General features: G+C 37.4%; 1 protein-coding gene across 6 annotated transcripts in view; it reads left to right on the forward strand.

The window, feature by feature from the left end:
* sh3gl2a (SH3 domain containing GRB2 like 2a, endophilin A1) overlaps nucleotides 1-18,610 on the forward strand; it is a 39,370-nt gene extending 20,760 nt beyond the window's left edge. Inside the window, exons 2-13 of one of the 6 annotated variants that reach the window (XM_044113365.1) lie at nucleotides 9,266-9,334; nucleotides 9,893-9,965; nucleotides 10,663-10,806; nucleotides 10,896-11,029; nucleotides 11,106-11,264; nucleotides 11,939-12,042; nucleotides 12,160-12,275; nucleotides 13,111-13,125; nucleotides 13,285-13,296; nucleotides 13,642-13,653; nucleotides 14,893-14,904; nucleotides 14,984-18,610. In XM_044113365.1, coding sequence (XP_043969300.1) covers nucleotides 9,266-9,334; nucleotides 9,893-9,965; nucleotides 10,663-10,806; nucleotides 10,896-11,029; nucleotides 11,106-11,264; nucleotides 11,939-12,042; nucleotides 12,160-12,275; nucleotides 13,111-13,125; nucleotides 13,285-13,296; nucleotides 13,642-13,653; nucleotides 14,893-14,904; nucleotides 14,984-15,180 — 1,047 coding nt within the window. In that variant the 3' untranslated portion in view covers nucleotides 15,181-18,610. The remainder of the gene's footprint in view (nucleotides 1-9,265; nucleotides 9,335-9,892; nucleotides 9,966-10,662; nucleotides 10,807-10,895; nucleotides 11,030-11,105; nucleotides 11,265-11,938; nucleotides 12,043-12,159; nucleotides 12,276-13,110; nucleotides 13,126-13,284; nucleotides 13,297-13,641; nucleotides 13,654-14,892; nucleotides 14,905-14,983) is intronic. The other 5 variants (XM_044113367.1, XM_044113366.1, XM_044113368.1 and 2 more) reach the window with 5 other exon arrangements.
* The last annotated feature ends 2,847 nt before the right edge of the window (nucleotides 18,611-21,457 follow it).

Genomic DNA, 21,457 nt, shown 5'->3' on the forward strand with positions numbered 1-21,457 from the left:
CACTGATATGAAAAGTTTTATTCTGCCATATGTTAGTTTTTAAGGTTCTGCAGGCTGAATGTCTAAAAGGGTTTTTTCTCTGTTCAGCCTTTAAAGTGACAATAGCAGCACGTTTGCCCAAACTAAGGAAGCAGATAAGAGAAAAACCACAGATGGAGCGATAACAGAAGTCCAGCCAAGAGACGACAAAAACCTGAGAGATCAAATCAAATTCTCAGGATTTTTACCTGAAAAGATGAAAAAGATTTAAAAACAGGTGAAAACTGAAAACAGCCGGTCAGTATTTTTACCAGTTTGAGAGCTCGGATCCTGCAGCAGTGGCTTCACTAAAAACAGAACATTATTGTGGAAACGCTTATTTACTAACCTGACAATAAGTCAACAAAACACTCAAACTCTACAGCATGTTGTTGAGATTCTACTGGGTCAGAACCACAATCAGCTTTAATTGCCAAGAAATTTGAATATGATTCTGTTTTGTTCTCAATTAAGACATTTAATTATGAATTATATAAAAATAATTGTTGGAAAATTAACATACATATGTGTATATATACAGGTTGTCATCAAAGAGACACTGTGGAGGAAGAAACTGTCTCTGCTGCACCGACTCTAAACTGTCTCTAAACAGTTTGTGTCCAGGATGTGTGTGGTCTGCAGAGATGTTAGCTTCCCCCTTTACAGACCAGTAAAAGGCAGACTGAATGATGGTCGTGGGTTGGCCTGTCAGGATGACGATAAATTGTCCCAGAAGTTATTACAACAAACGATAACGTTGTTGTTGGCAATAGCATCATAGTTCTCATCACATTCTCAAAAGTCAATAAACTTTAAATTCTGATGATAATTTAACACTGGAACCGGAAGATGTTTCAAATATGCAAAATAAATAAACAAAACAACAAATAAAATAAAGGATGAAATCTTTCTAAACAACATTGTCCTTCAGAAAAAAAGGGATTTTCAGATTAAAACTCCAGGCTGAAGATTTCTATCACCCAGTTTCTTATAGAGTTTCTTTCAATTCATCATGTTCTTAATTGATTAATTGATTTATTGCTTATTGCGACAGACCTGGCCATGTAGAAGATGACAGGGTGGCGCTTCATGGTAAAGTAATTTTAAGGATATGACTATCTTTAATAGGCATCTACAGGAGGATTACTTTCTTTTTAGCATAATTGTAAAAATCTTACAACCCTGATCTTTAATATTTGTTGCTTTTGAATCATTCAAGATCAAATTAAGAGAATAAAACCAAAGAGGAAAAAAAACCCAACAAAGCTGAAAGCATTAAGCTGCAGCTTCACTTTATTCAAGCAATTTAGAGAAATGCCAAAGCAGATGCAGGAAGAGATCAAACAAGGCCCTGGGCTTATGCACTGCAGATATTATATTGTAATATTGTTGCTTCATCTTCTGTGAACTGCGTAATCTATTCCGGAAGTTGAGCTTAAGCTGCAGATACTCTGTGTGTCACACTGTGCCTCAGCCTTTTAATAGCATTATGAGAGCACGTCTCACACAGGTGTGAAGGAGCTGCAGTTTAAACTCTGCTGCTGCGTGTGCCAAGAGTGTTTCCACTAAGCTGCGTGGGCAGATCAACGTTTCTGCAGAGAAAATACCTGAAGGCAGGTGAACCGGCGCTGCTGGATAAATACCACAGACCTGCCCCCAAATACCAGCCAAACTGAAGGATGCCGGTCAGGAGAGATCAGTTCAAACGGGAGAAAACAATGTTATAGAAAAAACACAAAATAAAAACGACACTACAATAAATATGTGAAGAAAATACCAACAGAACTAACTAGTCAGTTGACAATTTGTACGAAAAATAAGTAAAACACTCATGATTTTGTCCAGGTTTGTTGATTATTTTGTGTCTTTCAATCAAAGAGCTGATATTCACAATAAAAAATACTTCAGATTCATACAGTGAGATTATAGATTACAGTCAACAGAAATCTTTAGATGTGACAATTATGACTGGATTAATGGTGATTATTATTGAAATAATTGATTAAGTAAGTTAATTGTTCAAAACATCTGGAGAATGTGCCGCTTTTTAAAAATCCAAATAGTCAATTAATTATCAGAGTTATTAATAACTAAAATAACAGAATAGTTTAGAGAATAATTTAGAATATCAAAAATATTTGTGGAAAATTGCATTTTTTCCTGCCTTTATAGTCCAACAGCAGATTTAGCATCAACAATCGGTTTCTATAACAGTCTCTGTGATGCAGTGTGGAGATCATTTTCTAATTTTTGACTTTAGTTTTGTACATTATGACATTTTGAAGCAATTTGTGATTTTTAAAATTGCTCATTGTGCGTCAGAGAAAAGATGTCGCTTTTAAACAGACAAAAGTTTCTGCAGTTCCTGCAGCAGTGACTCATATCCTGTCAGTGAGAATCAAACAGGGGAGTGTGAGAGCTGCCCAACGGTGTGTGTGTGTGTGTGTGTGTGTGTGTGTGTGCGTGCGTGTGTGTGTGTGTGCGCGCTGACCACAGCCTGTCTGGAAAACACACTTTCTCTGTACTAAAACGTAACTTTGGTTTTAACCATCTAAGTTAATAATTTTGACAAACTGATTGATTTTTTCTGGATTTTACTTTGGATTTAGCAAAATGCTAGTTTTCATCTGTAGTCACATGAAACACACAACATGTAAACATTTATGTAATTAAATAATAGTAATAATCCAGAGCAGTGTTGTGCTGAAAACAACTCCCCTTTCTTTGTGGCACAGCTAGCTGTTGAGTTAGCATAACATTTGTAATGTCAAGCAAAGAAAAATCTGAGAGCGTGTTTCCAAATCAGAACAGAAATCCTGCCATGTCTTCAAGGTTAATTTTGATGTGCTGCTCTGCAGAATAGTTCATCCTTACTGGCAACAATGGTGTGTAATTCACAGTGTCAAACTGAATCATTACCAGGTATGTTACTTTTCTGGATCATCACCATCTTGTTTGCTTTTAAATCTGATTAATGGATCAAACGACAATCTGGGAAGGAAAATTCAATCCTCTATTGATGCTCAAAAGAGCTCAGATAATTGTTAGCTGGTTTTATGAGAAAGTAGTTAACAGTTCAAGCATTCAGTATGCTGAGGGAAGTACAGTAATCCCTCGTTTATCGCGTGTGTGTTACGTTCAAAACACACCATGATAAGTGAAATCTAAATAGAAAACTTTTTTTACAATTAGCAACTATTACATGTACTGTATACAAATACAGTGACTCACAGTGTAGGCCGCTTCACTGCTCTTCAGACTGCTGCTGCATCCTGACTGCGCTCTGCAGTGTTCTCTTCTTCAAATTACAAGATAATTTGGCCAACTTAATGTTAATTTGCTGTTGTTTTATGTACGCATACATAACTGCACGAGACGACAAAATGATAGCACAATTCGTAGTATGTTTTGATACAAGAAGCGGAGTGAGTTTTAGCTTAATCAGAATGCAGAGCACAATGCACCAAAAAAAAAAAAAAAAAAAAAAAGCATTATGAAAATCCGCGAAATAGCGAATCCGCGATAAGTGAACCGCGAAGTGGCGAGGGATCACTGTAAAGCATTTCCATAGTGTTGCATTAGATTAGATAATATTATTCCTGAGTTATTGCTTCTTTTTTTAAAGAATTTGTTGAAGGACTTTGTTTAAATCCTACATGTGCAGTAGAAGAAAAACATGCAAATTCAACTTAGCAACATATGTCTACATCCCATACTTTGCAAATATCTAATTGTGTTCTTTAGTTCAAGCAGATGTTTTTGTTTTTATAGTTTGTTTCTTTTGGTGGATTTGTTGTTTGCATTTCTGTTTCTCTCTGATTACTGAGCACACTCATAATGTTTTAAAGGTTTTTATTCAACAGTAGCTTGGCAGGAAGAAGGGACAGAGAGCGTAGATGATGATCAGTGATCGAACTGCGTTGAGGCCTGTGGTCTCTGCATACAGCACGCCTGTTCAACCACTGAGCCATGTGGCGCCCACAACCCACCACTTTTGTTCAAACGAGCTGATTAGATGAGTCTCTCTCTGTCGTGCAGGGAGCTATGACGTCTCTTTTGTACCACTGCTGTTAATTCCCTGCAGCCAGCTGATCTGCTTCAGGTTCACTTTACTCTGCCGTCTCTGCTGCTCGCTTCACCATCCAGAGGAACGTGGGCGCCGCGCCGTTAGCATCGTGGGCGCCGTGCCGTTAGCATCGTGGGCGCCGTGCCGTTAGCATCGTGGGCCCCGCGCCGTTAGCATCGTGGCTGCGCAGCAGTGAGGGTCGGCTGCTGAGTGAGACGCTTTGACAGAGTCCCCTGTGCCTTTAAGGGACTGAATATTATAGGTCACAGTGAAAAACAGGCATCACTGTTTTGTAAGCCTGTCATAGAGAATAAAACTGGGTGTTTATTTTTCATATTTTCACCATATAATTTATACATTTCTAAATGTCCTAAAGTTGCAAACCAAATATCTAATTTGCAAGTTAAATGTTTAGTTTCAGAACTTAATATTTAGCTTGTAAATGAAATATTTAGCTCCACAATAAATATGTAACTTACAAACTGCAGATTTAGCTTTCAGATCATTTACTTAGGAAACAAAATATTTAGTTAGCAAATTTAATATTTACCTCCATATATTTAGTTTGACTACATGTTTAGTTTCAAAATAAATATTTATTTTTATAATGAACATTTAATTGTATATAATTAATTTAGATCAAAACTAAATGAATGAATGAATTAAATTAATTCTTTTGTTTGTAGACAAAATATTTAGCTTGAACATTAAACGTATAGTTAAGAAACTAAATATATAGTTAGGAATTAAATCATCATTTAAGAAACAAAATTTTTAGATCCAAGCTTAACATTTAATTTACAAACTAAATAGTTAGCAAACTAAATATTTAGCTTGCTGCTTATTGCCAAACTAATTTGCACATTACCAAAATATTTGGCTTGGACCTAAATATTTAGTTAGCAATTTAATATTTAAATCAGAGCTACACATTTTGTTTGCAAGTTAAATATTTTGTTTGTAACTATAACATTTATAAATGTATAAATTATATGGTGAACACATGACTGAAAAATTAAAACCCATTTACTTTTCTCTCTGTCAGGCTAATTAAACCAAAACATTGCTGTTTATTTTCTACTGTGTGACTTTATAATGGAATATTAATCCTGAACCTGCCGGTTTATTGTTCATCATGCCTCTTCTTTACGTCTCAGCCTTGAATCGCCGTCTGCTCAGATTCTGCAGAGGAGTCTGGGGGTTGAATCTGCGCTGGCAGCTGCTGTGGGCAGCAACATGCAATGCTGCAACGCTTTCAGTCAGAGCGACCACCAGCAGCTTATTGACATGCATTCAGCGGCTCTTCCTCTGTAAACTGTAGAAGGAGTCGCTCCCTGCAGACGCTGCCGTTATTCACTCATTTATCTGAGGAAATAACAAACTGACTGTGTCTGTCACACAGCAGACACAGAGTACCTGATTATCATTCATATAGACGCCTGTCAGCTTTTCAAACTGTAAACAATTTGCTAAAACCTGCTTTAATTTTAATTGCAGTAAAGGCTTAATTAAGGATTTCCCGATTCGTCACGATCAGAATCAGGCGTAACTTCCTGATTAGGGATTGGATGCATAAAGTTTATTGTAAACAAAATTAGGAATAATAACAATATCAATCGTTATGTGGGGATTTGGAGTCAGAGTGTAAAGAAACAGCACAGAAAAAACAGAGTCGGTTAAAAGTGGGAGAAACGTTGCTAACTTGGGGTCATTGTAGCAACTTTTCTTTAACAAAGCAACTAATGTAGCAACAATCTTTAGTGTAGCAACTAATGTAGCAACATTCTTTAGTGTAGCAATTAATGTAGCAACAATCTTTTGTGTAGCAACTAATGTAGCAACATTCTTTAGTGTAACACAGTGAACCGTTAACTTCAAGAAAGTGACATTAAAACTGCATTGGATTAGGAAACAAAAGTGGTGAATTTAAAGCTATTTTTGTATCCTTCATGGTTTGGGGATCCTTTACTCCAAATGCAACTGTTTGCATTCATTCAAACATACAAATGATGCTTAATGTCCAAGCATGACTTTAAGCATGACATACTGCAAACTACTAAAAATGTAAAATATCCAAGAACAAAACTCATTGTTGATGTAGAGGCTGAAACATTTAATAAAACATCTGTAGGTTGCAGTAAGAAGAAAGTCACTGTTGACACAAACGAGGCCATGTTTGCTCTTCCCCACAACAAGGGACTAAATACACATTCACACCACACTTTTCAGATTCTTTTCTGTGAAATATTGTTGGAATTGATTCTCCTTCCAGTTCATAATTATTTTCCGCGGTGTTTTGGTCCATCACATAAACTCCTAGTTAAATACATCAGAGTTTGTTTGACAAAATGGAAAATTAACTACAGCTGCTCCAGAAATGTGAATGAAAAGACTAACAGACTGAAAAACGGACCTTTAAACTCCTGTGATTTAACCTTTTTGTAGTTTTAATGCATGTGGCTAGGTTTTTATTTGAATTTACGGTGTTTTTCTTATTTAATTGCCCAGTTTTTAAAGAGCATGTGACAAAGACGTTATTTTTACTAACATGCTAGCAAAAATCCCAGAGTGGAAAATGTGGATCTGCTGCTCACAGTTTCTAAATGTCACGGAGAAAATGTGTTTTATTTTTTCCTTCAGATTTCCAGAGCACAACATTTAAAATCTCAGACCAAAGAATATCTGCTCCATCTGTCAGAGAAACATAAAACAATGGCTTCATTATGCAGGGTTAAATATTTCAGCGTGACAAAATAAAAACCTCGCCCGTTCTCTCATGCTGCCGCTGTGAGAGTTATCGGCTCAGATGTCTTATTAATATCTGCGAGTGCTGAGTGTGAGTCTTGGCCTCACTCCTAATTTCCATAGAAATCAGGAACTATTTTATCTGTGCATGCAAATCATTACTGCTGCTGCAACCAGATCATTTCAGCTGCTGCTTCCTTCATGTTTCATCCAGGAAGTTCAGAAAAAAAACGAATATGAGTTTAAATAAATGATCATGTTTCATTTTTAACTCAAATATGATCATAAATAAAGTTTCCCTTTATTCCATTATGAGGTTTTTTTTTGTTTGTTGTTATTTTACAAAAAAAAAAATACTTTATCTGACCACATTACATTGTAACATCTTCAGCTGAAATATGATCAAAATCTGTTGCTTTCTCTTTTTGTATTATTTTCTTTTATTATTATTTTATCTTTTTTTTTCTTTTACAAATGTGCTGTGGCCAGAATAAATGTGTTTAGATAAACAGTCACAGGCTGCACGGTGGTGCAGTAAGTAGCACTGTTGCCTTGCAGTAAGAAGGTCCTGGGTTCGATTCCCGGTCCGGGGTCGTTCTCTCCGGGTTCTCCGACTTCCTCCCACAGTCCAAAAACATGACTAAAAATAATTAATTGGTTTCTCTAAATTCTCCCTAGGTGTGTGAGTGTGTGTGTGTGTGTGTGTGTGTGTGTGTCCTGTCTGTCTCTGTGTTGTCCTGCGACAGACTGGCGACCTGTCCAGGGTGACCCCGCCTCTCACCTGAAACATCCGCTGAGATGGACCAGCACCTCCTGACCCCACCAGGGTCAAAGGTGTATAGAAGATGGATGGAGAAATAATCACATAAAGCTTATTTTTTAACCTAAATACGATTAGAGGTACAGATAATTGTAACGATCATCTGCTAAGAAATTATTTTATTGCATTAACTGTTTACAGTCCTATTTGGAAGATGAAGACGTTTCTATTACCTTGAGCTCTATTTTAAAAGTAACTTCTCAGTTTTGTTGCTTTTCTGAGTAATTTGAACTCACCTGCTTCGTTTGCTCACATCCTGTGCATCTCCCGCTGCTCTGGTCTGACAAAACCAAGCAGGAGAGACGTTCACGTTGCATCTTCACCTGTTTCCATGGCAAACATGTTCAGGTTCTAGGGTTAAAAAAAAAAAAGAAAGAAAAATCAATGACAGGACGTGTAGCTTCCCTCTGAGTCTGTAGATGTGCTTGTGCTCTGCATGGCTGCCAGGTTATTAGGCGTTTTCACATGTGGGATCAAAAGAGACTCGGATGACTCAGAAAATCTGATGAAGCACAAACTGCTGCCACAAGCTTAGTCCTTAAAAAATAAAACCCCAAATCTCTACCACATATCATCCCTCTGTGCTCTGCCAACTCTAAAGGATCCATTTTATTCGCTCCATTTAGGGTCGTCACGGCGATTTCACAGGAAAGTAAGAAGCAAAGACACATTTAGGACCTTAACTGTCCTTCATTTAAGAAAAACAACCTCTGCTGTCCAGGCTCTCACCATCTCTACTGTCAGACAGCGGGACATTTCCCTGCAGCCAGTGTGGCCTTGTGTCTCACTGCTGCCCCCTAGAGGCGTGTAGCTGCATCACAGCCCGCAGCAGGATTCTGGCAGGATTTCCGGATAACATTGAGGAGGCAGGAGGAGATTTTTACCACAGAGTACCAGAAAGAAAACAAGAGGAGTCCAATAAATGGCTCACAAATATTCTAGAAATAACTTCAACATTTCTGAGTTTCAAAATCAGAAATGTTAAATTTTTGAACTCAGAAATTTTCATGTTTTTTGATAATTTGACTATTTGAAAATTTTGGGGGGGTTTATAGCAAAATTTCAACTTTTTAAATTTCTTTCTACAAAATTTCTGACATTAATTTCAAAATTTCTGAGTTGTTTCTGGAATTTTCTTTTCAAGCTCAGAAATTTCCTTTTTTTATTTTTATAGAAAATTTCTGAGATTAATTTCACATATTTTTCCTATAAAAGTTTAAACTTTTCATTGTTCATTTTTCTTAAAATATTTTCAAGATTGATCTCAAAAGTTTTAATTTTCTTGACAGAAATGTACTCTTCCTTTATTTCTTTCTATCTACAATGAAATAAACATTTCCACACCGTCAAAAATATTTCTATACTTGTGCTTTTTGCAAGAAAGTACGTTACTTCCAGCTTGTTGATGCATCAGTCCATAGATCTGTTATCTTAAAGCAGTAAAACAAAAATAATCTAGCTGTAAATTATTTAGGAAATATTATATTTCTTGTAGTACTTTTGCCAAAATGTATTTGTTGATTGTTCCTGAATGTATTCTGTTGGTTTTAAAGATGTTAAATAAATCCTCACGGTTTGTTTATTTACCAAGTGGCTTCTTGTTGTTTGTTTTGCAGAGAGTGAGCGAGAGAGTCGGAGGAGCAGAAGGAACGAAGCTCGATGTGGACTTCACTGAAATGGAAAAGGCATGTCTCAGCTCATTATTATTATTATTATTATTATTATTATTATTATTATTATTATTATTATTATTACTATTATTATTATTATTATTGTTATTACTATTATTATTATTATTATTATTATTATTATTATTATTATTATTATTATTGTTGTTGTTGTTTCAGGATGTTTTAATGTCTTTTTATTATTATTTTTATGTCACGAATGAACAAACTTTTTCCTAAATATTTCTTATTTTGCTCAAAATCTCATACAGGAAACACAAAATATGTAGAAAAAAATTTATTTAAGTTTATACAAAACCATGAAAATCATTTTCCCCCTTATAGATTTTGTCAATTTTTACCCTTTTGAATTCCTAAAGCATCATTACATTTATTTCAGCATTTCTTTTGTCAGTGGGCTGAAGCGTGTTTTCTATCTGCGAGGCGAAGCTGCGTGTTCTGACCCGTTCTGACCCATTCTGACCCGTTCTGACCCGCTCTGACCCGTTCTGACCCGTTCTGACCCGCTCTGCATCGCTCCGGTTTTCTCTCTCTGTTTCTGTGTTTGGGTTTCAGAGGGTGGACATCACCTCCAGAGCCGTTCTGGACATCATGACAAAAACCACCGAGTACCTGCAGCCGAACCCAGGTGACGCATCACTACTGCACTACTTCATGTTAAAAATGATGTCTACATCCAGACAGACACCAATATTTTATTTTACAAACCGCGTTGGCACATTTTCTGACCCTTTGATGATAATCCTGACATTTCAGTCAAAACGGAGGCTTCCCTGTCATCCAGTCCAAACCTTTAGGCCCGGTTCTGTTGAGGAGGTTAACTGTGATTCTTCCAAGATGTAATTTTTATTTTGTCTGTTTAGTTGAATCCCACCACCAATATATTTTAATATATAAAATTATTCTGTTTTTATTATGTTATGTGGCTTTTTTGCTTAAAATTAGTAAATATATCAATGAGAGCCAATTTTATTTCATAATTAATAATGTCATAAATTTTGCTGGGCAATAAATTGTCCCTGTAGTTATTGAGATAAACGTTAATATTGTTATTTTTAAGTAATATTATCGCGACAAATCGATTCATATTTGAAAATATTTTTGTTTTAATTTACAAACAGCAACAATAGCAGTGTAGTAAACTTGCTGATCAAGCCCTGCTGTCGATTTACATACAGTATCTATTTTTTAATTGCTGATTGATCACGATGGAGAGCCAAATATTTCAAAAGTTCAATAAACATCAGTGCTGTTAACGGTTGGTCAAACAGCCCACAGCCTTTAGATTTCCTGTTTTATTGTGTTTTGTCGTCACTGTTGTCCAGCGACCAGAGCCAAGATGAGCATGATGAGCTCCATGTCCCGCATGCGGGGGCAGGAGAAGGGGCCGGGCTACACGCAGACCGAGACCATCCTGGGAGAGTCCATGCAGCGGTTCGGCCGGGAGCTCGGAGAGGACTCCACCTTTGGTGAGGCTGTGGGCCTCGAAGCTGAAAAACACAGAACCACTCCTCTGAAAATGAAAGCTGGTTTTTAAACTTGGCATTTGTGGCTGCAGGTCTGGTTCTGATCGACGTCGGAGAGGCCATGCGTGAGCTGGGTGAGGTCAAAGACGCTCTGGACATGGAGGTGAAGCAGAACTTCATCGACCCGATGCAGAACCTTCACGAAAAAGACCTCAAAGAGATCCAGGTAGAGTGTTTTATTCGCAGCAGCAGCTCGAGTTGGGCTGGAGTCTGTCCGCTCACTGTCACTTTGACCTTGACAGCATCACCTGAAGAAGCTGGAAGGTCGCCGTCTGGACTTTGACTATAAGAAGAAGCGGCAGGCCAAAGTGACGGAGGATGAGCTCAAAGCGGCGCTGGAGAAGTTCGATGACTCCAAGGAAGTCGCAGAGCAGAGCATGTTCAACCTGCTGGAGAGTGACGTAAGTCTCACACAGCCGGCCCAAAGTGGGCAGAACCTGATCGGGCCCCCGGTCCTATTGAGAACCTCACCATTTTAAAAATTCCTTTAAAATGCATGGTGTTGTGATTTTAAAGCCACTCAGTGACCCAGACATGCATATCAGCACTGCATGACTTCCAACCCAGATTCCGTTCAGTGGAATCTGGGTTGAGTTTAAACGGCCAAATCTAAAGTCAAACACGGATAATTGTTTGTTATTTGCTGCATCTCGGTCTGTCAGGATTGTTGCAGAGGTTATTGCGATAAACTATTATATTGTTGTTTCAAGTAATATAATAATAGTGAAAGAACACATTCTTAAATATCAATAAACTTTAAATTCTAATTAACTTTTCATGCTGGAACTAGGAGACATTTTAAAGTTTTATAAAAGCTACATAATGCAGCTTTAATTTTCCTTTTGATAAATTAAGAAATTGTGAACTGAAATGAATTTGTGAAGAAATATAAAGAAAAGTTAAACTTATCGTATCAGACTGTAACTATGGTAACCATTAAGAAGTTTCTTTGCAGCTATATTAGTATCTCTGTCCAGAATCCATCTAGTTTAATATAACATTATTCCAATTCTTAATTCTTTAATGTGTTAAAATTTGAACATTTACTGAGCGTCTGTGTTGGTTTCTCCATCAGATCGAACAGGTGAGCCAGCTGGCGGCGCTGGTCCATGCTCAGGTGCAGTACCACACCCGGTCCGCTGAGATCCTCACACAGCTCTCCAGCAAGATCGACGAACAGTCAGTACCAGCGCCGTAGAGTTTCATCCGGTCTAACAGAAACCAACACTAAAGAACGTTGGGCGTTAAACGTTTGAGCCGTATCCTGCTGAAACCAAACGTTTTGTTTTCTGCCAGGATAAGAGAGACCTCCAACAAACCGAGGAAAGAGTTCATACCGAAGCCTCGTACGTCTCTGGACTTCAGCATCAGTGAGAACCACAACGGAGGGATCCACGGCGCTCGCTCTCCCGGTGAGGCTCTGCCAGCCGCCACGAGACACAAAATCCTCATTCAGATGTTTGCAGCTCCTTCTGCGTGTTTGCATCTGACTGTCACCACAATTTGAATCACCAAAATTGTTTTTGTTTGCTAAATGCAAAAATTATGACAAAGATTATTTTAATGTTTTACATCCACTAAGATCACTACATCTTTAAGCAGCATGGGGAAGCCCAGGTGATGTCAGGGCTTCTTAATTTATAATTTAAAACATTTGACTTAAATGGAGACAAATCGCTGGGTGTATTTCAATGTTAAAACCTCTTTCTTTTGGCATTTAGCAAACCTAAAACTGCAAAGATTTAGTAAGGCAGTGAGAGAAAAAGTAAAAAAGTTTTTTCTACTTCCAGCTGTGGCTAATAGAAGCTAACAACAAAATATTTCTCCTTATTTTTCCTCCAACAAATGTTGCACTGGATTGTTTGTGCAGATAGCAAACAGATGTACGTTTAATTTCTGCAGCTTCCACTGTTTTTTTGTGGGCAGCAGCTATATTACAACATTTCTCCAACATTCTAGAGTTGAGGTTTTCATTTCTGGAAATATTCAAGTTTATCTTTGAAAACTTGGGACTTAAACATTTTTTGTTCAAGTCCCAAGTAAAAAAAAAAAAAAAATTACAATTAACAACATATTAATGTATTGAAAAATAAATCCAACAGGTAGATCTAAAACAGTCTCCATTCTACATAAAACCAATTAAATATGACAGAAAATTAAATTAGTACCTTTTTTATTATTTCTGCAGCATTTATCAAACAACTCCTCATTTTCTCTTTTCCTTTATGATTTCTGTTTTTCCTGTAGGTGCCAGGTCTCCAGGTGAGCCAGGTCAAACTTGTTCCCACATCTCTGTTCTAATCAGTTCATTTTCTCGACATTTCTTCCATTTACACTGAAAACTCATCAGTGCGTCTGCCTCTTTCATTCCCTGACCGTCTTTCCTCCCTCGTGCTGTTTCTCCTCTCTTCCCCGTTGCAGCCAGGTCTCCAGGTGAGACAGTTTTCTAAGACAGTTGTTGCTCCTAAATGTTTTGAACCAACAACAGAAAATCAGGTGCCGTCTGCTCATCCTGCAAAAGGAAACCTGATTGATAAAGACCAGAACGTTTTCACCAGCAGACGAGCATTTGGTGTTTCTGTTTCCATGTCGACAGTTTTCTGATTTCATCCCTTTTCTTTATTTTCCCACTTCTCCATCAGTTTGCTGTCCGGCCTCAGTTTCGCCCCACGTTCTTGTCACGTTAAACGTATCATCTCTTCGTCTTTGTCCATCAGTTCATCATTTCGAGCTAAAAGTTTGATTGCTTAAAAATATTTTCTCCTTTCCTCTTTGCAGCAAGATCTCCAGGTGAGAAAGAGTGACTTGGGAAGGGATGGAAAGTTTCTTGACCACTCTTCATTTTTTCCTTCTTTGTGTCTTTGGAGAATAAATTTTTTGTTTCGTTTTGTTTACTTTTTGCAGTGCAGTGCTGTTTCTTTCTAAACCTTCTTTCCTCACCAATCTTTGTTATTTGTAACTGAAATCTTTAGGAAATGTGCTTATTGCATCCGAGTAAAATGAAATGATGCAACTCCCGCATTTATTTGCATGCAGCCAGAAAGTTTCCCCCCATTAGAGCCAAGAAATGACTCAGTGGCATGAAACTGTGCTTGAACAAGTTCTTGAACTTTTCCACATTCAGTCATGATATAATCAGAAAATTTCATGTGGTAGACAAACACAGAATAGATCTACATAGTGAAGCAAAATTACAAGGATTTATTGTTATTCAGAAAAAGCTTCTTCGCAAAAACAAAAAAACAACTAGAATAAAATCAGCTTTTAATAAATATTGAATTCATTAGATGTCTAAACTGAAGGAGCAAATTACAGTATCATCTGCAAATAAATGAAACTGACAGTCAGAATGGACATATGGAAGGTTATTAATGAAGACAGAAAATAGCAAAGGGCCGAGGGATGAACCTTGTGATACTCCTTCATCAATCACCTCGAAATCAGAGAAAAACGGGGAAAATAAAAAAACAGATTCCACACTTTTCACTTTTTAGGGCTACAAAATTTTTAAAAATCCTTCATTTTTCTTCTAATTCAACATCATGCAGCACCGAGTGTTAGTTTGACATCAACTCAGAATAAAACAGGTTGTTTATGGTTGTAACGTTGCCAAATATGGAAAAGTTTAAGAAATCAGGACACTGTATCAACCCAGCAGAGTCTACTTGGTTGGTTGAAAGACTTTTAAGCCGCCCTAATTTGTTTTTAAAACACATTGAAGGTTTCCAGATTGCCTGGGTTTCTGAGGGTCTTTCAAAGCTTTTCTTTGCTTTTTCAGTCAGGACGTTTACCAACTCTATTAAAGTCTCTTTTGTTGCTAATCCTCTCCCATAATTTAGTAAAGTCACAGTTTTTATTAACTAACTCACTCTAGTGACAAAATAAGTGGGAGCATCTTCTCATTGAAACTCTAAAAGTGCATTTCCCAAAATGTTGAGGTTCTGAAACAAAATCTGTGAATCTGATCATAATTTCTCAAGACAGAAGTATTACAGCTGCTGTGTTTCTTCTTCTCTTTCTCTCTTACAGCCAGGTCTCCAGGTGAGTCTTTAATGTGATTCTCATATGAAGCTTTTTAATCTCTTTGAGCCTTTTCTGATTCTTCGTTTTTCTCTCCCAGCCCCGTTGGACCAGCCCTGCTGCCGCGCTTTGTACGACTTCGACCCTGAGAACGAAGGTGAGCTAGGCTTCAAGGAGGGCGACATCATCACCCTGACCAATAAGATCGACGACAATTGGTACGAGGGAATGCTGCAAGGCAACTCGGGCTTTTTCCCCATCAACTACGTGGATATCTTGGTGCCGCTACCCCAGTAAGACGTCAAGACTAACCAACTGTGTCTGCGATGAATCCCGGCCTCCAGTTCCAGTGTTTCCACTAACCTTTTCCCAAACATTCCTACTAACACAACCTTCACTTTTTCCGTTAAGGCGTCAAAAAGCAATGACACAAAATAAATAGGTGTGAAGACGTTTGACCAAAGTGCAGGGATGCACTAAGTGTGGAAACTTTTACTGAAAACGGTGTAGGGAAAAAACCCCCAGCATTGACGTAACGTCTTCTCTGTCTCACTTAAGGTATTTTCAAGCTTCTATAGTAATTTTTGCATTTCGTCTCTGTTGTAGTCAGCTGTCAGTCCATTATTAGTTTATTAGAACAGCTTTACTGATTCACGCTTTTTCTCAGTCTTTGTATTTTAGAAGGTAGAAGCTTTTCTCTCATGTTCCTCAGACAAGACAAACAAGTCAACATGCTTTCTGTTCGTTCAGCATCAAATCATTTCAACAAAAATCATGTGGTAGGTTTTGTGTTAAATTTTCCTATTCCTATTTTCCTATAATATTGGAGGAAAATGACATTTTCAGTCATTTTTCTAAAATATTCATGCAAAGAATAATTTGATTCAGATCAGTTTTAGCCAAATCTACAGACATGTTTGTCAGAATGCCCTTTATTTTCACGCAGCAAAGCGTTGTGGAAGGACAAACGTCTGCATGTTGAATGGTGAAGGTTTTTACCTAGTAAAGGAAGTCATAACATATAAACATCTTTTATGATTTCTCATTTTATCAGTAATCATCAAAATATAAGGTTGAAGCATTAAGTCCTTAAATATATGTCCCAGTAGAAAACATAGCTCATGTGTTGTGACTGGATACCTTAAAAGTCTTAAAGTGAAAGTTGGATTTTTATTGTGGGGTTCTGTAGAGTTGTTATTGGCAGTTAGTATCTTACTTGACAGTTTGGAGAGCCAGGTTAATTCCTGCTGGAGATTATAGTTTACAGGGTTTCTAGGATTTTATTGTAAATTTATGTTGTTTTGATTCTACTTCTTAACTCCTTCACAGCAGAATAGGAAGGCAGGTTTTAAAAACAATTCTACGAAGAAAGCTCATTTTTTGCTTAGCGGTTTAGCACTTTTGCTAACGTTGAAAGCGTTTAGCTGAGTTAGCTGTCCCTAAATTAACTTTTCCAGATCAATTCAAAAGTGATAATTTATTTTGCTGTTTTATAAACCTTCAGTTGAATAAAGTTTGACATCTGTGTTGAAGTTTTGGTTTTCAAATTTAAGAATTAGTCTGGTGGTTAGATGTTTATATTCCTGCTCTTATTCTGAAATAGGGGAAGACTTTTCTGTTTCCTCTTCTCTGTTATGCGGTGCAGAAAATGTTGTTTATTCTGTACCCAGAATGCATCACTGTACAATTCAGTTTGAAATCTAATTTTGTCCTGTGTAAATTAGGCGAAATCAGCAAGACTTATCAAAACTAAACAACAGTAAAACTGAAACGTGAGTGACGGGTCTCAGAGAAACACTTCCTGAAGCGCAGCTGCACAGGTGTGTGTGTACTGACAACCTTAACCTGCTGAAGGTGATATGATAGGCTGTGAAACATGTTGATCATTATCTGTCTCAATATGGTTGAATTTAGCACATTAGCATTAGCTTCTGCTAAATACCATGTTGGTTTATGATTAGAGAAACGAATAACTATGATCAGAACTTTTAGGACCTAGAATGGTCGGACTGAAGTTGAACTGTGGATGTGAGGTTAAATGGTTTCGTGAAGTTTGTTTTCACAAACACCTTTAACAGTCCAGGAGAACACACCGAGTCAAGCTCCACCACTAACATATAAAAATCAAACTACACTGAAAAAAAAGAGAACGGAATACCAACTTAAATAAAATTAAGCTAATTTTACTTCATCTACCTTCGTTTTACATGATAATTTAGTAAACTTAATATATTTACTTGGATAAACTTAATTTGATTACTTTAAACAAATTTACTACATTTTTTTTAAGTTGGATTGCCTGTTTTGTTTTTGCAGTTTAGTGTTTGCTGCAAGCGATTCATTAATTCCTTCTTCTTTCAAACCAAATTACTTTTATAAGAACAGTTTGGGAGGAAATGATAAAATGAAACTTCAGATTATACATAATAGGTGGTTTAAACAACCGTTTAATGTGGAAGATTCATGAAACAAAGTTTGCATCAATTAAATTTCTGAATCTGGTGATGTTTTAAGATGGCAGAAATCCCCTCTGCTTATCTCTCTAATCTGAATTTAAAATACTTTCTGCTCAATACTACTAGCAAAACCTCACTTTAAAAACTCTAAACTATCATTATTTAACTGCTCTTTGGAGCAATAGTTTCTTCTGCAGAGGCCGGCGTCGTTCTGCCTATTAGTCCAATAATTACCCTCTAGTTTACTTGTAGAAAACACTAAGAGGAGAATAATTGTGAATATTTCCAGGAGCTAATGAAGATAATGTGCATATAGAGGAGTAGACTGAGAATTAATTAATATTTACTGAGGTAATAATAATAAAAGTTTTATTTTCCCATATCTCAACAGAGCTCAACATTAGTTAAATTTTTCTACTGCGCACCAGATAATTTTCTAAAAATCAAAACGTCACGGTTCTTTGTTTTCATCAGCTTGACACGGCGGTGCACACATCATCCCTAAGGCTTTCTACTCTTCTACGTTGACGATGCATTAAGCTTTCTGAGATGTTTTCAGCGTATAAATGTTGATGCATGTAATTTTAGGGGGAAGTGTGCGTATTGGGGTTTGCATATGTTCTGCATATAAAGAGATCCTCTGCTGCTAGTGAGCGCCGTTTCTGACAGAGTTTAGCTTAAAAACAATAATGGAGGTATCAGTTTACTACATTCAGCAGCGCTACAATAAATGATGCAAAATCAACTATATATAAAAAGTGTTACTTTTATGTCAAAGGGAAGCACAATTTTTCGTTGGCTGGTGACAAATAGTGCTGCAGTTTGAAGAGGATGTGTATTTATTCATTTTTTAAGCTAAATTCTTCCTTCCTTCTTTCACTTTTTTTTTTAAAGATTTCTGTGTATCTTTGCCCTCAATGAGGACTGTACAGCTTTTTCTGTGTTTTGTTTTTACCTTGTGTGTATAGTCATGCATCTTCAGTAACGTATTTTATTTTTGTAACTGTGTCAAAAGTATTCACAAACAGTATAGATGTGTATATATATATATACAGTGTATAATGCAGAAGTGATGTTACAAGTTGGGAGTGAGGCAGGTGGGGTTTTCTGTGCTGCACATGATTGTCTTTGAAATATTTTCGTGTTTTGTTTGTGTTTTTGTTCTGTTCTTGCACTGGATTCTATGACTGTACGCTTGATGTAAAGATAAGAAATGTGATGAGTCAATGTAATTTATTCAAATAAATACCAAGAAATGGTTATTCCCTAAAGTCTCTGCAGTCATTTATGGACCCAAGACTGTACTTTTATTTTTATCTGGAGAAAATGCTAAGATGGCAACCAATAAGGGATTCTTTGAAAGGAGTCAAGACTTGATAAATTCAGAAAAATCCAATTTTGCATAAAAAATAAGTCGGCTATTAGCAAACACTGCAGAGCTCGTCGTACTCAGTGCAACGCTTCTAACAACGATTGTAAACGGCATCATGGCGGAGTATTGTCATGATGTGCTGAAGGTGAAGTGTTGAAGAGTCGGAGCTTCTTAAAGAGACAGAGGCCAATTTCAAGCAGTCAACGACAAAGTTACTTTTGATATACACAGGATTTTTAGAAGAACTAAAATTAACAGTAACTTGATTCTGCTATCAGTTAGTACTATGTGACTATGTGAAACACATAATACCTCCTTTTTTAGTTAGTGGTGATTTAACCATTAGATATTGGTTAATCTATTGATAAACACAATTAAAAAACTGTCATTCACATAAGAAATGAGCTGGAAATAATTAATGGTCAATTTGTTACTGAACTGTTAGTTAATGATGAACTCCAGATCACTAATTGCATAATTAGTTAATTTAAAAGTTTTAATATTGAATTTTTGAACAAAAGAAGTGTTCACTTCTTCCTCCTCCTTTTCAAACAGAGAAGTAGCGGTAAGCTAATTATTTTGTTCTTGGTTATGTATGAACTCTTTCTCTGCTACTGATTGCTTACATCTTCTTTTTAAAAACCTGTTTGAAACAAATAAATCAAATCAAGAATTACTTTTTAAAAAACGAGGCAAAGCACTTCAGCGTTCATTCACACGGTTGGAAAGACCTCAAGAGTTCCAAATATCTGATCAGAAAGCAGATATGACAGTTCGCATCAGTAAAGGCCTTCAGTTCTCCACCCTTCATCACTCACCACTTGCAGGGAACTCCCTCGCTCAGCCCCACGTCAGCAAACACACACCTCCACGGAGCGCTGCAGGCCGCAGAACGCACCAGGAGAAACTACTGCAGGACTTTAGATCAGCATTAGAGCATATCATTCTCTCTGTCACACAAACTGATCACAGCAAACATGGACTCTGCCTACAGTTTGTTTGACCTGGTGTGTGTGAGATGGGTCTCCAAACATTTATGCAAACTGAAAATACAGTACCGACACTAAACTATGTGTACAGGTGTATACTGTGGATAAAGGGCGTCTCCTGTTCAGTCTTGTTTACAAAACCTTGCCGGCGCCTGGATCTGCTGGAGTCGTTATCTGCTGCTTGCCAAAACCTAATCAAACCTAATCAAAAAGCATCATCTGGTCTGGTGAGAGAATTTCATTCTCTGAGATCAGACGACTCTGCTTTCCTTTCCTGAAGGACTTCAGGGTTTATTTTTGAAAGGTAAAGTTTGACTTGTGCAGTTTGTTATGTGTGAACACACGAGAGCTTCAAGCTTAATTTTGGATACTGAATATTTACATATTGGTGAAGCTGCAGCACAACAACCTATGAAATGAGCTGCTGCTCATCTTCAACGCAGACATTATTCAGTCTGTTCATCCATCACTGGGTGGGTTGGCTGCAACGAACAAAAACCCAGGACAACTCTAGGGTCCAGAGAAGGACAGCCAACAGCTCTGCAGACCCCACATATTCTGGACACAAACTGTTTAGATTCTTACCTTCAAAATGGTACCACAGGGACTTACGCGTTTCCATTAACCATAAAACTGAAATTACAAAAATAAATTTGCTTAATGGAAACTGTCCAATTGTGAAAAAAATATTTTTTTTATCAAAAGTGTAAAAAGTGTCAATGTTTATATCCACCGCTGAAATGTTTTTACTGATGATTTTTACTTTATTCACAGCTGATTTTAATGCAATTTCTTATTTGATGGAAACACTGCAAATGTGAAATTCTGTTTTTTCGACCAAAATTCAGGACTGAAAACATTAAATTTATCTGCACCTTCAAAGATCAAAGATTTTTAATTATAGGTTATTATAGTTACTTCTTATATTTGCATTTTAATGTTAGTTTCTCTTCATGTGACGCTTAAATTTTATCAATTCTATCTGTTTCTTGTTTTTACTGTAAAACACACTGAATTTGTTATGCAATATATTAGTATTTTCTTAAACAGTACAGAAATAATCTCAGAAAAACAACAGAGCAAAGTGACTTTTTTTTCCTGAACTGTCTGTCAACAAGAAGGTCAAAGCAGCAGCGTCTGACTCAGCGCCACAACCCTGGTGGTCAAAGCTCATGGGGAAAATCTGCCTTCAAGCAAACAAAGCACACCAACCTGACTGCACACACACACTCCTGCATCTAATATAAGATTTAAAGCGCCAAACTCCGCAAGTCTGTGGAGGATGACGGCAAAGAGCGAGAGGGAGATGAGAAAAGCAATCCAGTAAAAAGCATTCCTCGGATGCTCCTTCCTGGTGGGTGGCCTGCTGAATGCGCCACTCTGACTTACAGACACTGTGCAAAGAGCCACATGCTCTGTCCGCTGTTTTTAATGCACCTTCTGAAGGTGCTTCAAATCCAGTCAGACTGGCCCGTCTGGATAAGTTGGCTTCAGTGATACGTTCAGTTTGCATGTGAAGGAAGGGGAAGCAATGCTGCGTGCCCGGTCCGCAGCTCAGCTGGCCAGCCGTGGCAAGCTGAAACTGGCAGCGCAGGCAGCCACTCCATCACTTCTGACACTTAAATCAGCAGCAGCTCTTAATGCATGAATGGCACGCTGCATCTCTGTGCTGGTAAACCCCCAGACCGCAGCAGACCGCAGAACACCACCCACACCAGTCGCAGCAGGCATGCTGCACACCGACACCAAGGCTGCTC

Source organism: Gambusia affinis, linkage group LG04 (assembly GCF_019740435.1).
Source record: "Gambusia affinis linkage group LG04, SWU_Gaff_1.0, whole genome shotgun sequence".
Classification (NCBI taxonomy): Eukaryota; Metazoa; Chordata; class Actinopteri; order Cyprinodontiformes; family Poeciliidae; genus Gambusia; species Gambusia affinis.